This window comes from Berghia stephanieae, chromosome 5 (assembly GCF_034508935.2).
Source record: "Berghia stephanieae isolate SIO BIC M18660-M18661 chromosome 5, UCSD_Bste_1.3, whole genome shotgun sequence".
NCBI classification, from domain to species: domain Eukaryota; kingdom Metazoa; phylum Mollusca; class Gastropoda; order Nudibranchia; family Aeolidiidae; genus Berghia; species Berghia stephanieae.
In genome coordinates, this window is record NC_088364.1 from 7,059,593 (window position 1) to 7,076,969 (window position 17,377).

The window sequence follows — 17,377 nt, forward strand, 5'->3', positions numbered from 1 at the left end:
AGAACTTTCTAGTAATATTATGTGCTTGGGCAAAATACTCACGACATTCGCCAGCCGGGTATAACGTACCAACTCACAAAACTCTAAGTGTAACTTAAGCGTTTATAGTAGTGACTAGTTTATAGTCTGATTGATAGAATTTAGTGAGGACTAATTATTAAAATGGCTGTCTAATACAATAACAAAGGGCTGAGTGACGTCAAGTTCGGTGGAGTGACAATACATATATTAACCACCTCTCTCTCTCTCTCTCTCTCTCTCTCTCTCTCTCTCTCTCTCTCTCTTTTCACGTCATCCTCCTCTCTTCCTCCTATTCCTCCTCATCCAACTTCTCCTCCCCTCCTCCTCCTCCTCTTCTAACCCCCCCCCCCCCCCCCCAACACACACACACACACACACACACAAACACAAACATACACACTAGACACACTATTTCTTCTAAGTAGCATAACATTCTTACTGTCTCTAGAGTATAGATAAATATAGTCCCGGAAATGCATGGTTTACCAGGTAAGACATGGACCAAAAGTGACAAGACAACTGTCATAGTGACAATGTCAAATTGCTTCAGGGAGGCCACTGTCACGTGATCAAACAAAGCCCTCCTTTGTCCTCGGCCTAGACTAACAGCCACATAAACTGGCTTATTTCCCCTTTGCGTCTTTAGAAGTTCTCGTACCGAGCATCTCAAAATAGTTTTGTTTTTTTTTCGTCTTAGACATATAGGTAACATGACAATAGCGTGATGTCACAATACTGGTTCCAATCTCCCTGGAAGTGTGAAACCAGTCCTTTGGAGGACTGGACACAAACCTTGTGCAGATGATATTCAGTTTCAGCAGTTGTTCGCGTCTTATTGTTTCGCCTAAATAAATGCCGGTCGTCAATAAATATTATCCATCCTGGCTCTTTTACGCCTCGTAATAATGAGAATATGCCTATACATCCTGGCTCTTTTATGCCTCGTAATAATGAGAATATGCCTATACATCCTGGCTCTTTTATGCCTCGTAATAATGAGAATATGCCTATACATCCTGGCTCTTTTAGGCCTCGTAATAATGAGAATATGCCTATATATCCTGGCTCTTGTACGCCTTGTAATAATGAGAATATGCCTATACATCCTGCTGCTATAACATCTAGGCCACCATATGATTCAATGTGTAACATATATTCATTGTTAGTCCTCCGGAGAACTGGATACACACTTCCAATGAGTTTTGAACCGGAAGAGAAAATGTGTGACGTCACGACTTCTGCTCCCCAATATTGATGCCGAGAAATAAAAATGTTCTTTCGTCTTTTAAAATACATATAGGTAGGTAATATAAAATACATCGCCATCATTATTATGAATATTTCCAACTAGATTTCCATAGCTCTTTTATGTTCATATGCGTCACAATGCGTCCTTTATTCTCCCATCCCATTATACAGATACAAATATCCATTTTCTACAGCACATACACCTACAAATCGCTCCTATCATCATCATTATCATAATCATCATCCCCATCCCCACCATTCTTATCAATACAAAAACACACGTGGTGGTACCATCCCCCACCACGTCGATTAGCATCCTACGACATCGAGCTGACATTGTCGTCTTTCGTCTCTCAGATGTCTGACGATAAATGTATCTTACCTTAGCCAGACCTGGCTACTTGAAAATCAAAATATTCGTAGTTTTTAGGAGATTAAAATTGTAGTTGCTATGGGGAGTGATATTAGCGGAAGAGTAGCGTCCCTTGATTGGTCGTCACCTTACAGAGAGAACGTCAAAATGGTTTTGCGCATGCGTCTCTCTCGTCCTCGCTTTCGGTGAAGTGTCTCATGCCGCTTTCACCGGAAGCGAGGACGAGAGACGCATGCGCACAACCAACATGACGTTCTCTCTCTAATAACTTTTCCGCCGGTGACGTCCAATCAAGGGACGCTACTCTTCCGCTAATCTCATTCCCTATCGTTAAATTTACAGCTCAACAATTTACCTCCCAATGATTACATACCTGTCTACTACTACGAAAAATTCGTAAAAATACTAATTTTTGGTTTCAACAGCAGAAATAAATAAATAGACATTTTTGATTCAATACAATGTGTTATAAAGAAAACGTCGATGCCACAAAACATCTATTCAGAGTTTTGAAGGCAAAGTTAATACTGATAAGGGTAAATTTCATTTTGTAAAGTTAATCATAGTGACTTCTATTTCTTACTTCTGAAAACTACGAATTTTTAATTTTTCAAGAAGGCAGGTATGTGATTAAATAACAACTCAAATCCCTTGAAATTTTGTAGCTTGGCATCAACTTTTATTTTCAATAAGTTTGAATGACTTAGAGGTAGGTGATCATGAAGATCTGAAATTGGAGCCAGAATTTCGTAATTCGTAATTCTACGAATTTTTCGTAGTGCTAGGCAGGTCTGCCTTAGTCTATTTGGCCATGAACTGCTAACTTGAGTATAGAGATCAATAGTGACGACCAATAAGTGTCCATAAACAAAATCCTAAACCCGATACTTCTTACAAAAGACGAGGCTTTAGACAAGGGGAGCAGGACCGCCATCGTCAAAGATGAAAATGGGTTCCTAATTCTGGAAGCTCCACGATGGAGGTCGGGAACCCCACCCAGAAAAACGCTTGTTACCTAAATCGTTTCCTTTACGACCAACTTGTCACCTAGCAATAACCACCTATATTCCTACCATCATCATCGCCACCGCTGAAGACAACCTAAGTGGTACTTCTACCAAAACCTCTATCATCATTCACAGGACATCAAACGTGAGATGGTTTCTCAACGGTGTCAAGGGCCCTTGTACGAGTTCCTCTATAGACCGTTTTACACACGATATAAAAGTAAATTTACTTTGAATGTGACCACAGGGCCAAACGGGTGACATCAGCGCAAATTTGCGTTACTATGTGTCATGATTCGTTATTCATACATGCATATAATTATAATATTTAAAACATAATATGTCCTCTCTCTCTCTCTCTCTCTCTCTCTCTCTCTCTCTCTCTCTCTCTCTCTCTCTCACACACACACACACACACACACACACACATACACACAAAAACACAATCTCTCTCTTATCTGTCTCTCTATCACACTAACACCCTTTCTCTCTCTTTTCTCTCTCTCTCTCTCTCTCTCTCTCTCTCTCTCTCTCTCTCTTTCTTTCTTTCTCTCTCTCTCTCTCTCTCACTCACTCACTCCTATCTTTCTCTTCTCTGTCCCTCCACCACACTAACACCCCCCCCCCCCTCTCTCTCTCTCTCTTCTCTCCCCCCCCCCCTCTCTCTCTCTCTCTCTCTCTATCTCTCTCCTCCTCCTCCTCCTCCTCCTCTCCCCCTCTGATTCCTCTTCCTCCTCTTCCCTTCTCCACCCCAACCGGACACACGTATGAATGAGTCCCACAAGCCGTATTGAGAGAACCATCCAGGTATAACACGTTTCTATAAATGACTCCATGTCGTCCATCCATCCTTGCCCACCCCATCCATTCGCCCGTTCACCCATTCACCAATTCAATTATTTACATATTTATTTATTATCCAATCGTTGATTCTTTTACGTATTTGTGCATTTGTTATGTTTCAAATAATATATTTCATGTATGTATGTTCATTAATTTATCTATGAGACGAGCTGGCCGAGTGGTTAAGGCATTGTAATATAACCCGGAAGGTCCCGAGTTCGAGCTCCGCTTCAGTATTTTTTAATTGGGCAATATTTCTAATACCCAATTTGCTCACTTGGAACAACAAGGATGATTCCTGTTGACATCTGACGTAAGTTTGATGGATTATCTGTAGTCCTTGATGGAATGTCTAGGTGACGGTATCTAACGATGACGCGAGGAAGGGCGTAATTTTTTTTTATCATTCCTTCTATAATTATCTATTTATTTAAAATCAAATCTCTGTACACAGTTGTTTATCTATTATAATGCATATCCTTCCATTCATTAATTCATGTATTCATTTACCTATTTATAGAAATTCATTCATTTGATATATTTATTAACTACATGTTCACCCATCTTTCTTTATCTACTCATTCATTCATCCATTAATTTAATTAAACTTGTATTACTAGGACTTGAATACTATCCCCACTACAACAATAATAATAATAATAATAATAATAATAATAATAATAATAATAATAATAATAATAATAATAATAATAATAATAATAATAATAATTATAATAATAAAAGCCATCATCATCATCATCAACATCATCATCATCATCATCATCCTCATCATTCTCATCATCATCATCATCATCATCATCATACTATTATCATCATCATCATCATCATCATCATCATCATCATCATCATCATCATCATCATCATCATCACATCACTATCATCATCATCATCATCATCATCATCATCATCATCTCATCATCATCATCATCATCATGACTATCATCATCATCATCACCATCATCATCATCATCATCATCATCATCATCATCATCATCATCATCATCATCATCATCATCATCATCGTCATCATCATCACCATCATCATTATCATGACTATCATCATCATCCTCATCATCATCATCATCATCATCATCATCATCATCATCATCATCATCATCATCATCATCATCGTCGTCATCATCAATACCATCATCATTATCATGACTATCATCATCATCACCATCATCATCATCATCATCATCATCATCATCATCATCATCATCAAAACACCTCTAAGTACAGGTGGAAAGAGCAACAACAAGGCCTGGACACACAGTCCTACTCCTCCCACTCCACTCCACTCCCGCGATGCCATCAATCACGGATAGAGTCAGCCGTCAGGATGGGGACGGTGGGGACAGGACACGTGATAGGGGGGCAAGGGAGAGGAAATGAAGGTGGGGGAGTTGGAGGGGGGAGGGCCATAGACTACAAGAATCATAGACAGCTGGGCCAGGCCAAACACCGGTAAGACCTGTCCTATCGCCGCCCTACACCGAATGTCTTTAATAGGGTCAGAGGCGGTCGGTGGAGGTGGATGAGGCCAACGATAACATAATGGAAATGTGCACGTGTATAGCGCATTTCCACGGTTTAATTAAACATGTGCTTTATTTATATCCCAAATAGACGCGATCCCAAACCACTGGTTCACGTTACCTGCTATAGATAGAACGAAGATGACGTCACCCAGGCCTTTGTTATTGTTTTTTGCCATCCGTGTTTGTGAGTAATGCTCACTAAACTGTATTAACCAGACTATAAAAGGTAATGGTTACACATAGTTTTGTGTGTTCATCCATTATACTTCCGGATGGCAATGTTGTGAGCTTCTTATCCAAGCGCATACTATCTATACTGTCTTAATCTGGAAATTCATGAATCACCATTGTTGACCAAGTGAGCAAAATGGGGATTAATAATAATCTTGTCCAAGGAAAAAAAATAAAGTGCCTGAAACGGGGCTCGAACCCGGAACCTTCCGGATCACAGTGCAATGCCTTAATTAACCACTCGGCCACTTTGACAAGCTGGGTCATTTTAATTGATCGATATTTGAAGGACGTATTTACTGGCCAAACTGTTAAGACGTCTTCCATCAAGGCATTACTGAAGATCATCCCAACTATTTTCCGATCTAATACATGTTTTGAACTGTATGCGAAGGCATGTTATATGTATGGCCATAGCAATTTTAAAGTTTGCCGACATTTAAATAGGTAGTCCCTCTGGTCATTACGGGCACGTTTCAAAAATAAAATGAAAATACAATAATGGGTCAATTGCAGACGGTAGATCACGTGATTAACGTCTTCAAAAAGAATAATAATAATAAAACCACACCAATCAGTGCCTTGCTATGCTGCTCTGAACTGGACAGCAATGGCCAATATCATTGCCTCTGAGGTTTGTCGAAGTGCAGGACAAAGGACTTCATTTATGACCCATCGTCTCAAAACGGAGTTGTGTCGGAATGAATCGGACCTTGAAAAGTGAATGTAATGTGAAATACAAACTTGGGGTTTTATGCAATGTCAGACATTGTGTTTATTCTCCACCACAGCGAAGAGAAATTATCCTAAAGTTTCATATTTAAGGCAATAAATTAAATTTTCAGCATTTAGTTCATTCCGACATAATAGACAGATTGCGCATCGGGGCTCTAACGGGGCCGATTAGAGATAGACGACGATTGGGATTGTTTGGAAGCTTTAACCCTTTGCCCACTAGTCATTATGACATCCGAAATGCTATCGCCTTCTACATCTACGCCAGAACAGAAATAGAGGGTGGAGCCTACCATGATATAACATTTTATGGAGCCCTAATTTCGTCATATCAGTTCTGTCCACTGACAGGTGGGTGGGTATCGCTTTCCAGAACTTGTGTCCTTATATGAAATTCTGAGTTTTTGACCAATCAACGATTGCTCTTTTGATAGCTCGCTTGTCAAAATGAGTCAGCTCAACCCTTGATTTATGTACAGGCATCACAGGCGGTATATGTTGTGTAACTTCAAAGACCACGTTTGACCGAAAGCGATGAATGGAAGCCCTACTGTGGCGTGGATACGAGGTCTTGTATGTATAGTTACGTCATATCTCAACGCTCGTGAATTCTTAGTACGGCTGGACTCACAATCAAAACACGAAATATGTGTTTTAAACTCTTGAATCAATCGAGTTACATCAGTGCGTTCGTCTCATTGAGAAATGAAAAACGATATATAAATCAAGAACATCGACCGGAAAACAAGGAAATTATCATAAAATTATAAAATTTGAGAAAGCTGTTTTCAAAATCAAATCTATTACAAAAAAGGTTATTTCTAGACCGATTTTTATGAGACAAAGACAATTTTTCTCCACTTTTCAAGCTGATTCCAACAATGAGGTTTTCAAATTTATCGCGATAAGATTATTTGTCATTATTTTTTTTTATACCCAATTGACTGCTCAGGAAATGAATACGTAATCCTTGGCGGCTAGCGAGTAGGTGTTAAATTTTGCTTACCCTTTCCCACGTAGACGCACGCACACACACACACACACACACACACAGACTTATCGTCGTCTAGCATCCTATCGTTCGGCTCGACGATTAAAAGGGGTTCGTATCGTCGCTAAAATAATTACAAAATACATATATTTAAAATATATTTATGGTAATGTGAATTAAATATTTTAATGCTCTAATATATCAAGAATGATCATTATTATGATTTATTACGGTGTGAATTGAATTTGACTTTTAAAACTGAAGTTTAATCTGACACCCTACTCGCTGTTATCATTCGAGTCTAAGTTGTAATAAGGCAACTTTGGCCAGAAGTGAAAGACATACATTGTGTGTTCAGTCTGTGTGTGTGTGTGTGTGTGTATGTGTGTGCGTCTGCGTGGGAAAGGGTAAGCAAAATTTAACACCTACTCGCTAGCCGCCAAGGATTACGTATTCATTCCTGAGCAGTCAATTGGGTATTAAAAAAAATAATGACAAATAATCTTATCGCGATAAATTTGAAAACCTCATTGTTGGAATCAGCTTGAAAAGTGGAGAAAAATTGTCTTTGTCTCATAAAAATCGGTCGAGAAATAACCTTTTTTGTAATATATTTGATTTTGAAAATAGCTTTCTCAAATTTTATAATTTTATGATAATTTCCTTATTTTCCGGTCGATGTTCTTGATTTATATATCGTTTTTCATTTCTCAATGAGACGAACGCACTGATGTAATTCGATTGATTCAAGAGTTTAAAACACAGATTTCGAGTTTTGATTGTGAGTCCAGCCGTACTAAGAATTCACGAGCGTTGAGATATGACGTAACTATACATACAAGACCTCGTTCTCCACGCCACAGTAGGGCTTCCATTCATCGCTTTCGGTCAACCGTGGTCTTTGAAGTTACACAACATATACCGCATGTGATGCCTTTACATAAATCAAGGGCTGAGCTGACTCAAGTTGACAAGCGAGCTATCAAAAGAGCAATCCGTTGATTGGTCAAAAACTCAGGATTTCATATAAGGACATAAGTTCTTGAAAGCGATATCCACCCACCTGTCAGTGGACAGAACTGATATGATGAAATTAGGGATCCATAAAATGTTATATCATGGTAGGCTCCACCCTCTATTTCTATTCTGGCGTAGATGTAGAAGGCGATAGCATTTCGGATGTCATAATGACTAGTGGGCAAAGGGTTAAAGCTTCCAAACAATCCCAATCGTCGTCTATCTCTAACAGGACCCGTTGGCGCAAACTCAGTAATACCGCTTTGAGACGGTGGTTCACCGAACATTTCCCCGGACATCTTTGCCAACTCCGGCTTCCGGCTTCGTCTGTTCCGTTGTATCCCTTTCTTTCAATACTTCTTCCAACACATCTGCATTGAGAGCTATAACTAGTAAAAACGAAAACGACATGGAGAATTTTTACATACTAAAAATCTGCAGGCAAAGGAGTTCAACCCCATTTATTGTCCTCGGACATCTCTCTACAAGACTCGAGCCACCGCTTTCTCCTTATTTCGTTCAACACACGTTCAACACATCTACATTGAGAGCCATAAGTCATCAAAATGAGAAGGACATGGCAGACGTTTACATAACTACATCATCAGGTCCAACCTGAAAACGCCACGCAATCCGTCTTGGTCACGGAGACTGCTTGTTGTTGTCGTAACACTAAGAATTACACAATAGTCTGGGTGACTTAACACGGAATCTTATCCCCCAGAGAAAGAAGAAAAAATAGAGAGAGAAGGAAGAGAGAGAGAGAGAGAGAGAGAGAGAGAGAGAAAGAGAGAGAGAGAGAGAGAAAGAGAAAGAGAGAGAGAGAGAGAGAGAGAGAGAGAGAGAGAGAGAGAGAGAGAGAGAGAGAAAAGGGGGAGGAGCTTAGAAAAGAAGACGATTGAAACAAATTAAGAGAATGAAAGAAATGTGAGCAGGTGAGTTGGAGAGAGGGAGAGCGAGAAGGGGGGGGGGGGGAGGGGGGGGGGGGCGATAGTCAATTACCATAAAGCTAGAGAGAGAGAGAGAGAGAGAGAGAGAGAGAGAGAGAGAGAGAGAGAGAGAGAGAGAGAGAGAGAGAGAGAGAGAGAGAGAGAGAGAGAGAAAATGTTGAATGGTAATACCTTGGTGGCTCCTATCTGGTACTCTTGTTGAAGATCAGGTCCCTGTGTCTGTAGTATCAACGTACACACATCCCAGGGTACTTGGCTGTTTTTGATTTTCTGGCCTTTCAACAGGCAACGATATCTGATGACAGAAATACAACAGAAGAACTTTTGGTACCAATTGACTATAAAATAATAACATATCAGAGTCACAAAGTGGTTATTTTGTTTTTGTTTTTAAGGGTTTTACGGCGCTTGCAATTCAGGTCATATCAGCGCCCGTAAAAAGGAAGAAAATTGGAAAGTCAAAATATTCTACATTGACAATTAAAGCACCCAAGAAAAAGTAAGACGAAGGAGAATTTGGAACAAATAGGGATCAGATGTAGATTCCAAGAGCATACCACCAATGTACTTAGTTTGAGATCACCTATAAGTCTCATCCAGACACAAGCACAAGATCCAACAAAGAGGAATACACTCAAATGCTTATATTATACATTCAAAATAACAAATATAATAATACATAACAGAGAAATGATTTATAAGGAAAAACATATCATCTTCCAAAACAGAAACTATGATCTTGACTGTTTCCCTCCCAGCCAAGGACCCAGGCCAGGGCCAGGACAAAACCAAGTAATCTCATTCCAAGACAAAGAGAGAAAGAAAATTTGAAAACAGTTATAGGGGTATAGAAGACACAGTAAGTGCCACCCTGCCCACTATGGGAGGTCAGGAACCCCACCCAAAGTGACAAATTGGGGAGCAGGCACTGGTGTTAAAATAAAGATCTGAAAAATAGTTTGCATGAAACGGTGCCAGATAAAGCAAGAAAGAAAAATACAAGGAAGAAACCATCCCAAAATTCAGTCTTCCTCGGGACTGGGGATTGAACCTCCTGATCACCGGTCAGACGGTGCTACTATTACACCTCAGAGGTTGTAAAGAATACAGGGGGGGGGGGGGAATCTCGACTTCACGCTGGATCGATCTCGGTCCCTTAAGAAGTGAAGCGAGTGCTCTACCAACTGAGCTATCAGGACCCATAATTGTAAGCAGACTTTCATAATATTACGAAACATTCTAGGATTACGAAGTTTTGGCTTCAATTTTAGAAGCTCGTGAGCATACCTACGTCATTAAAACGAAAGTTGATGTTAAACTACAGAATTTAAAGGATTTTGAAGTGTTATTTAATCCTAGTGTGGGTAAACTGTTAATTTTTAAAGTTGATTATATAGAGCGACTACAATTTTTATCTCCCGAATTATGCTTTTAATTCACAAGTAGGCACTTCTGCTTATATCGGGGTCCCGATAGCTCAGTTGGTAGAGCACTCGATTCACAATCAAAGGGACAGAGATTGATCCCGGGTGCAGTCGATATTTTTTCATCATCTCACCCCCCCCCCCTCCCTCTCCTTGTCCACTCATAAGTGATTGGGTAGCGGGGATTGTTAGATCTGGAAAGAACACTCTGCGATAGACTGGCGTCCTATCCAAAGAATAGCAAGCAATTGCTATAGAAACCGTGATAAACTCCGAATGGCTCTGAAGGACTACTTACTTACACAAGGTCTGCTTATAAGTCATTAAAAGTAAACATCAAATCTTCAGCTCACCTTTCAATGAAATGAGGGAATTTGATCCTGACTGGGTAGCCCATACGTCGTATCCGAATGGTCTCCAGCATGCCAGTGTATCGGAGCTGGTCGAGCACGACGATGTCCTCGAACTCCATGGGACTCTTGGTGGCGTTAGGCTTGATGCATCGGACAAAGTATGGGTTACATCTGGGGGAGGAGATAGAGTTTTTAAAATCAAGCATCTATTTTCAGGAAGAATAAGGGGAATACGAAGAAAAGGAAGAAGAAGAAGAAGAAGAAGAAGAAGAAGAAGAAGAAGAAGAAGAAGAAGAAGAAGAAGAAGAAGAAGAAGAAGAAGAAGAAGAAGAAGAAGAAGAAGAAGAAGAAGAAGAAAAAGGGGGTGGAGGAGGAGAGGAGGAGGAGGAGGAGGAGGAGGAGGAGGAGGAGGAGGAGGAGGAGGAGGAGGAGGAGGAGAGAGAGAAGAAGAAGAAGAAGAGAAGAAGAAGAAGAAGAAGAAGAAGAAGAAGAAGAAGAAGAAGAAGAAGAAAAAGAAGAAGAAGAAGAAGAAGAAGAAGAAGAAGAAGAAGAAGAAGAAGAAGAAGAAGAAGAAGAAGAAGAAGAAGAAAAATAAAAAGAAGAAGGATGATGATGATGATAATGATGATGATGACGACGACGACGACGACGATGATGATGATGATGATGATGATGATGATGATGATGATGATGATGATGATGATGATGATGATAAAAACAATAATAAAAATGGATGCGCTAAAAATATCACAATCTGAGCGATTCCCTAAATTGACTTCATAAGTAACATCAGTAGAAACACAAGTGCAGGTAACAATGCTCTCTATGCAATATGAACAAAGTTGTCTCGATCAACACGGTTGTGTCCCTTTAAAAGTTCATCGTGTTTGATGTTAAGCAGAAAATTACCACAGATATTAATAATAATAATAATAATAATAATAATAATAATAATAATAATAATAATAATAATAATAATAATAATAGATCTTTATTGTCCATAAATATGGCAATTTGTCATTTAGTTACACTTGTTATAATGTTAAACGATAACTAAGATTGAACAGATATTTCACTCCTACTTATTTTCTCTCTCTCTCTCTCTCCTCTCTCTCTCTCTCTCTCTCTCTCTCTCTCTCTCTCTCTCCTCTCTTTCTTTCTTTCACACGTGCGATATACACAACATAAACATATTCATTTCGTTTTCAATTTGTTACGATTGTGGCAATTCGACACCAAAAATTATCATCATTATCAATTGGTCAGTTAATCTTACATTAAATAAATTAATCAGTTAATCAGTCAACGAATCAATCCTTGGTTTTTCTGTACCATATGAAATATTCAAAATTTTTATTGCTGATGGAACGAACGTTGATTTATACTTGTTAGTTCTACATTTAATCTGACAAAACCTTCTCCCAGATGGTAAAAGACTAAATTCATGGTATAAAATATGTTTTTTATTGTTGGTAATTGAGAATGCTTTCCTTTCTATTGCTTTTCCATGAATTCTTTCTACTCCATCAAGAGGATGGTTTATTATTTTTGATGCCTCTTTGATAGATTTTGAAATTTTTGATTTATCTTTAAGTCGGCATCCTCCAAACCATATGGTGCAGCCAAACGCAATTACACTTTTAATCAATGAGTCATAAACTCTTAACATAGTTTTCTTCCTTACTTGAAATGTTCTCAATTTCCTTAGGATGTATAATCTTTGGGCAACTTTCTTAGAAATTATATTAATATGTTGAGAGAAATTGAGGGAACTATCAATGGTTATTCCTAAATATTTAAAATAGTCAACTATCTCAACATCATCTTTACCGATCGCCACACACTTTAAGTCGTTTTTATTTTTTACACCAAACACCTGTTCTTTCGTTTTTTCAACATTTAATTCAAGCTGATTTTGTTTACACCAATCGGTGAATATATTTATTTGTTTGAAATAATTCTTTTCGGTAACTTTATCTTTTAATAAGCCAAGAATAGCAGTATCATCTGCATATTTCACTATAAAACAATTTTCAAAGGATGGTCTGCAGTCGTTGGTGTATAAGATGTACAGGATTGGGGAACTCACACAGCCTTGGGGACATCCGTTCGACAACGTTCTAATATCTACAGATGACGTAAATCAAAGACTTATTCGGTTACAAACCCATTGTTTTACATTAGTACTACGTGAGTAATTTAAGATTCTTGCAATCCTGCTTTTTGAAATTCCAGACGAATTTATAATCCCTGTTCGAGCTTGCAAGTCCGTAATGAGAACAAAAGTCAGATTGAAAAATACAAGGGCTAGAACATTCTTTTATTTACCCCTCAAAATTTTCTAATTTTGTTATTTCTGATTAACTCTATCAATCAAATTTTTAGATGATTTTATATTCTTCTTCTTCTTCTTCTTCTTCTTCTTCTTCTTCTTCTTCTTCTTCTTCTTCTTCTTCTTCTTCTTCTTCTTCTTCTTCTTCTTCTTACTATTATTATTATTATTATTATTATTATTATTATTATTATTATTATTTATTATTATTATTATTATTTTATTATTATCATCATCATCATCATCATTATTATCAATATCATTATTATTATTATTATTATTATTACTATTATTATTATTATTATTATTATTATATTATTATTATTATTATTATTATTATTATTATTATTATTATTACTGTTGTTGTTGTTGTTGTTGTTGTTTGCTTTGCTTCATTATATTGATTTTACTTACTTTGATTTGTTGATTGGAAATATTATATTCATGTATGTGTTATATTGGCAATTGCCTAAAAATAAACCTTTGTATTAAATTGAATTGATTATTAAACTTGATATCAACACGGGTTACAATTGATCGAATACGAATATCTATAAAGTGTATTACCATGCTCAGTGCGCATTACAATATTTCATTCATTCCCCCAGCAGGCTATATGGAATTATGTTTTCATTTCAAACAGTACCAGTTACCTGTTAAGCATCCTTTTCTAAATCAAACTCTTTCAAAATCCGACACTGTCTATAGCCTGAGTTGAGAAGGATGATAAGTGTAAAGTGCCTTCCCCAAGGACACAATGTCGAGACCATAATTCTCCATATCACCCATTCAGCCACTGAACAATCATTACATTGCTTGACTTTTGTGACAAGAAGAGATACTGAGCGAAGCCAAATAAGGGCTGAAATAATTCAATTCACAAAGTAACTACGGGAACCCCAGGAATTGTAGCGTACCTTGACATGGTGTCGATGAGGGAGAGGAGAGACTCATTAAAACTGGCCGCGACCGTCGCCGTTCGCGGTTTGAGCGTGATGTAGCGTCCTGTAGTTTTACTCAGTGTCTTGGTGATGTTTCTGTCCCGTTGGTCTTGGAACATTTGGGAGATCATCTGGTGAAGGATTTGACGAAGAAATTAGCTCAGTTTTGTTAAGTATAAAATGATAAAAAAAATAAATGTATGTCCAATTCACACAGGTTCATCAATTTATTCTTGTTTTCTCACTATCTTAAGCCACCCTTCCCATGCTTAAATATTCTCTATATTAAAAAAAAAACAGTTAATGCATAAACTATCTCGAAACTTTCATTTTCCCAAAGAAAAATGTTCATTCTTATAAAACATTTTTTTTTAATTCTTAAAATGTTCATTCTTATAAAACATTTTTTTAAAATTCTTAAAATGTTCATTCTTATAAAACATTTTTAAAAAATCCTTTTGTCTTTTTAGGGTTTTTCCCTTTGTTGTTGTTTCTATCTTTCTTTTTTTTTAACCGCTTGCATTAGTAATTATTAAAAAAAAAGATTGCATATGAAGGCATCTGAATGTCAAAACAATATATAAGATAATTTTTCATATCTTTAATATTTTACCTCATTGCTGCTTTCACATAAAAGTTCAACCACATCACTCCTCAAAGTGTCTTTGTTTTTCTCCAGAAAATGTTGGACCTGGGGTAAAAAAAAAACAACAAAATTTAAAAATAATTTTTTAAAATAACAAATAAAAAATCCCATCCATTCTTATTATTGAATACATTATGAATAGATAGATCGAAGTTGACGTCACCCAGGTCTTTGTTATTGTTTTATGCCACCCATGTTTTATGAGTAATTCTCACTAAACTGTATCAACCCGACTATAAGGTTACACATAGTTTTGTGAGTTGGTCCATTATATTTCCGGAATGCAATGTTGTGAGTTTCTTAGCGAAGCGCATGCACAGCGTCTATCTCTGTCATAAATGGTAATAGAAAACAAACCATTATTGACATATGCCATTAGTCTTATCTACACAATCTTATTTCTTCTTCTTCTTCTTCTTCTTCTTCTCCTTCCCCTTCTCCTCCTCCTCCTCCTCCTCCTCCTCCTCCTCCCCCCCTCCTCCTCCTCCTCCTCCTCCTCCTCCTCCTTCTTCTTCTTCTTCTTCTTCTTCTTCTTCTTCTTCTTCTTCTTCTTCTTCTTCTTCTTCTTCTTCTTCTTCTTCTTCGTCTTACATTAATCTTATTAGTGTGTATACGTACATTGTATTTGATTTTTCCAGCATAGTGGGCGATGAAGAACTCTGGGTCGGACATGCGTGGTTTGTCATACAGCTCGTTGCCAGAGTGGTGGAAGTGGCACTTCTCTAGGAATGACTTGTCGGAGGCCTGGGGAGAATGGATAGGGGTTGGTACAAGGAATATTCATTTTAGCTTTCTGACTAAATTAAATATAAATAGAAAAAACATGAACATTTATATCGTTCTTTTCCACCGATTTACCATGCTCAATGCGCTTCACATTTTAAAAAATCTATTACCCCAGCTGGTCATATGGAACCATATTTATATTCAATGGTGGACGGATTGAACTCTAAGTTTGATTTCTTTTCTCTTTTCTTCTATTAATGTTTTGTTTTGCTTTATCTATTTATTTCTTATTTTTCTTTTGATTGTAATTTTTTATTGTTTTGTTTTATTTTTGCCTTATTTAGTTGGATTAAAAAGAAATTTGTTTTGATTTGTTTTTTTTTGTTTTGTTTTTTCACCTTTAACATTTTAATTTTTATGGGATTTTCCGTTTTTTATTTGCTTTTATTATTTGATTTGATTTTAGTTTGTTTTTTGTTTTGTTTGTTTTGTTTGAGTATGCACAAAGTATGATGTAAACAACAACCATGTTCTTGCGATTTGTAAGAAGCTATTTGGTTTTATACAGATTTTATCTTTATCTAGCCCACTTAAGGGAAGTTGCTTTCATCATCCAGAATAATATGTAGGATTCCAGCAGGCTTGGTGGCGATGAGATCTATGGTGGGCTGGTTGTCCTTGAACTCTATGTTTTCTGGGGGGGTTTTTTTCTATTTTTGGTTTTGTTTGTCTATTTCTTTCTTTTGTTTCTACTTTTTTTTGTTGCTCTGTTTTATTTTTGCCTTATTAAGCTGGTTTTTTAAATTTTTGTTTTGATTTGTTTTGTTTTTTCACCTTTAGCATTTTAATTTTTATGGGTTTTTTTATTTGCTTATTTTAATTTTTATTTTTAGTTTGTTTTGGTTTTGTTTGTTTCGTTTGAGTCTTCACAAAGAATGATCTAAAAAAAACAACATTGTCCTTGAGAGTGGTAAGTATCTATTCATTTCTACCAGATATTATCTATATCCAGCCTACCTTGGGGAAGTTGCTTTCATCATCCAGAATATGTAGGATTCCAGCAGGCTTGGTGGCGATGAGATCTATGGTGGGCTGGTTGTCCTTGAACTCTATGTGCTCCCACCGGATCTTCTCCTTGTTGTACTCACGCTGCTCCAGGCGGAACACGTGCTGGTTGAAGAAGTACTGCAGCGTCTCGTTGGCGTAGTTGATGCACAACTGCTCAAAACTGTTGAGGTGAAAATCCTAGGGGGAAATGATTTAGATGAATAAAGTAAATTATTTGCACAGTTCTAATTTATCCTTCAGTTCTGTAAGCCTATGAAGTCCGGTTTTATTCTAGTTTTTGTAGTGAACAGTAGTAATTGCTTGCTTCCGACGTGTACATATATGCAGGTCTGATATCCAAATCCACTTATGGGCTTAGTTTAACATTGTTGTAATGGACAATATTTTGGTTTGCTTTTTTTGTTTGTTTGTTGCTTTAGGTCTCTTCCAACACAATTGAGGTTATATGAGAGACCGCTGAAACAAAAAAACAAGCAATCTAACAAAAATAGTACAAATGTAAATCAAAATCATAACCTAAAGATATCATAAGCTAAATTATAAATAACCAAGAACAAACAGGCAGAAGATTTACAGAAAAAAAAAATATCCCCTGTCAAAAATACAATCACAAACCAAAGAAGCAGGATAGGCTAGTAAAGAGAAGAAGAAACTACATCACTATCGGATCGTACACCCATGCGAACATCATAGGTATATGATTCAAGGGTGATGCTCCCATCCAACCACCCGCGTTTGGTTTGCTTTGAGAGTATTTCCATGACAACAAGGAGCCCATAACAATTCAGTTTGACAGAATCGTAAATTAACACACATTGGTGAGGAGGGTTAAATTAATCTGTGGTATCATTCATTTTATAAAATGTTGAATTCATATTTGTGACCACTCGCCTCAAAACGGTATTCAGT

At 37.3% G+C, this 17,377-nt stretch overlaps 1 protein-coding gene across 1 annotated transcript in view; it reads right to left on the reverse strand.

Annotated features, from left to right (window-relative positions):
• LOC144972334 (unconventional myosin-XV-like) overlaps positions 1 to 17,377 on the reverse strand; it is a gene marked incomplete in the record, with an annotated part of 202,492 nt that overhangs the window by 83,618 nt on the left and 101,497 nt on the right. Inside the window, 6 exon segments of the mRNA XM_078913430.1 lie at positions 9,150 to 9,273; positions 10,756 to 10,926; positions 14,005 to 14,159; positions 14,642 to 14,719; positions 15,293 to 15,418; positions 16,418 to 16,645. Of these exon segments, the coding sequence (XP_078769556.1) occupies positions 9,150 to 9,273; positions 10,756 to 10,926; positions 14,005 to 14,159; positions 14,642 to 14,719; positions 15,293 to 15,418; positions 16,418 to 16,645 (882 nt within the window).